The sequence below is a fragment of the Aplysia californica genome, unplaced genomic scaffold (assembly GCF_000002075.1).
Source record: "Aplysia californica isolate F4 #8 unplaced genomic scaffold, AplCal3.0 scaffold00321, whole genome shotgun sequence".
NCBI lineage: Eukaryota > Metazoa > Mollusca > Gastropoda > Aplysiida > Aplysiidae > Aplysia > Aplysia californica.
In genome coordinates, this window is record NW_004797591.1 from 183,947 (window position 1) to 185,734 (window position 1,788).

At 37.8% G+C, this 1,788-nt stretch overlaps 1 protein-coding gene across 1 annotated transcript in view; it reads right to left on the reverse strand.

Annotated features, from left to right (window-relative positions):
• LOC101853708 overlaps positions 1 to 1,788 on the reverse strand; it is a 12,461-nt gene that overhangs the window by 9,053 nt on the left and 1,620 nt on the right. The window contains exon 3 of the mRNA XM_005102337.3: positions 660 to 755. Within this exon, the coding sequence (XP_005102394.3) occupies positions 660 to 755 (96 nt within the window). The remainder of the gene's footprint in view (positions 1 to 659; positions 756 to 1,788) is intronic.

Genomic DNA, 1,788 nt, shown 5'->3' on the forward strand with positions numbered 1-1,788 from the left:
TACTACTACTACTACTACTACTACTACTACTACTACTACTACTCCTACTACTCCTACTACTACTTGCTGCTGCTGCTGTTCCTCTTACCACTACTACCTCAAATTCTACAGTTACTGATGCCACGGCTGTTATTATACGTCCGTCATCTTACAAATAAAACGGTCTTTTGAGAATTACTCTTAATAGAGATCACCAGTTTATTCCGCATTTTGACACTGAACATGTATTGATTTGTCTTAATAGATTTGAAAAAAAAAGGTTCGCATGAATCCAAAGACCAACCATGTATTCTCATTGCATTTGTTAATCAGCGATTAACCTCAGTTAAATTAAATATTTTTCCTTGAGCCAGATTTGAAAAAAAGGATGAGCAATAATCAAGTTGATTTCAAAAGAATACGTTCGAAAATGTTGTAGATATTAGACCTGGCAAGGGCAAACTGCGGCCCATGGGCCAGACTTGGCCCCCAAGCAGTTTCAGTCAGATCTGCGAGTCGACCTAGTAATTAATATTGTTTAACGTGAATTAAAATCCATAATGCTGGGTCCAACTGGAAGCAATAGATCTAATAATAATATTTACTACTACTACTACTACTACTACTACTACTACTACTACTACTACTACTACTACATAACGAGTTATCTGTTTTCTTACCGTTTTTTTCTGTGTCCTTGGCTTGCAGCTGGGCATTTTTAGAGGAGATCAAATCTTTGATAGCCTCTGACTGGGACAAGTCCAATGTGCAATACACTGTAACAATAACAACGATTAAACAATAAAAGGGATTTTTTAAAGTGTCTCGTTTAGATCGCTAAAACGTTAGTTTTGTTTATTCAAGAGTTTGACATACTGCAATAAAAAAACACATGAATATAATGTTATTTGAATGGAGGAGCATTTGGGCAAATTTAATAACTTTGTGGACATCTATGAGAAGGAAGATGTGTGGATGGCAGATGCACTGGTGTGTTTGCTCTTTCCTTTTAAACATCTATCGTCCTTATTTCTTCCTTCATTGTGTGTTACATTCTTGAAACACCTCCAATCTTCGGCACTTATTATTATGACCTCATTGTGTTGCAAGCGCCGTAAAGCTCTTACTAAAAAAAGAAAAGGAAGAAGGAAAGTGTACCAATTACCACATTCTACCTCTTATCATGGATATATTATGTGGAAGCTATTCCTCTATGAGGGTGGTTGATCATAATTATGTTCTTTTGGGGTGGTAAAATTGCGTTACTTACCCCCCCCCCCTTTCCTCCCAACTACACACATAATACAACCTTCGTACTGAAGGTAACAGGGGGGAACTACTTTTTGGGAACAACAAGGATATCGGTTTAGTAAGATGCTCAAAGAGTCGATCACAATCGCAATGCAGAAGAAATAAGTGACACTTTCAGGGTGAACGCTGTAAGATTTTCGATAAGATTGATAAAATACTGGCTTAAACATATTATCATTTCTTCATCCCTTTTTAATGTGTGTTCTCGTTTGTAGCTTTACCCCCCCCCCCATTTCCCCATGCACTGTCCTCGTGAACGCAGTACAGATTATAGTTAATCTTGTTGCTCTTTAAGAGTCTTCATTCTCCCGCATCGTTCATAGCAACGCCCATCTCTCTTCGTTCCTCCTTTCACTCCTGTTTTTCCTCCCTACTCTGACTAATATTGTCGACAGAGAATAGTTATTATGTCTTTACATTCATATGCAAAATATAGTTTTAAACGCCTAGGATCTCAGTCGTCAGTAGTTTGTACGCGTACTTGCGTGTGTGTGTGTG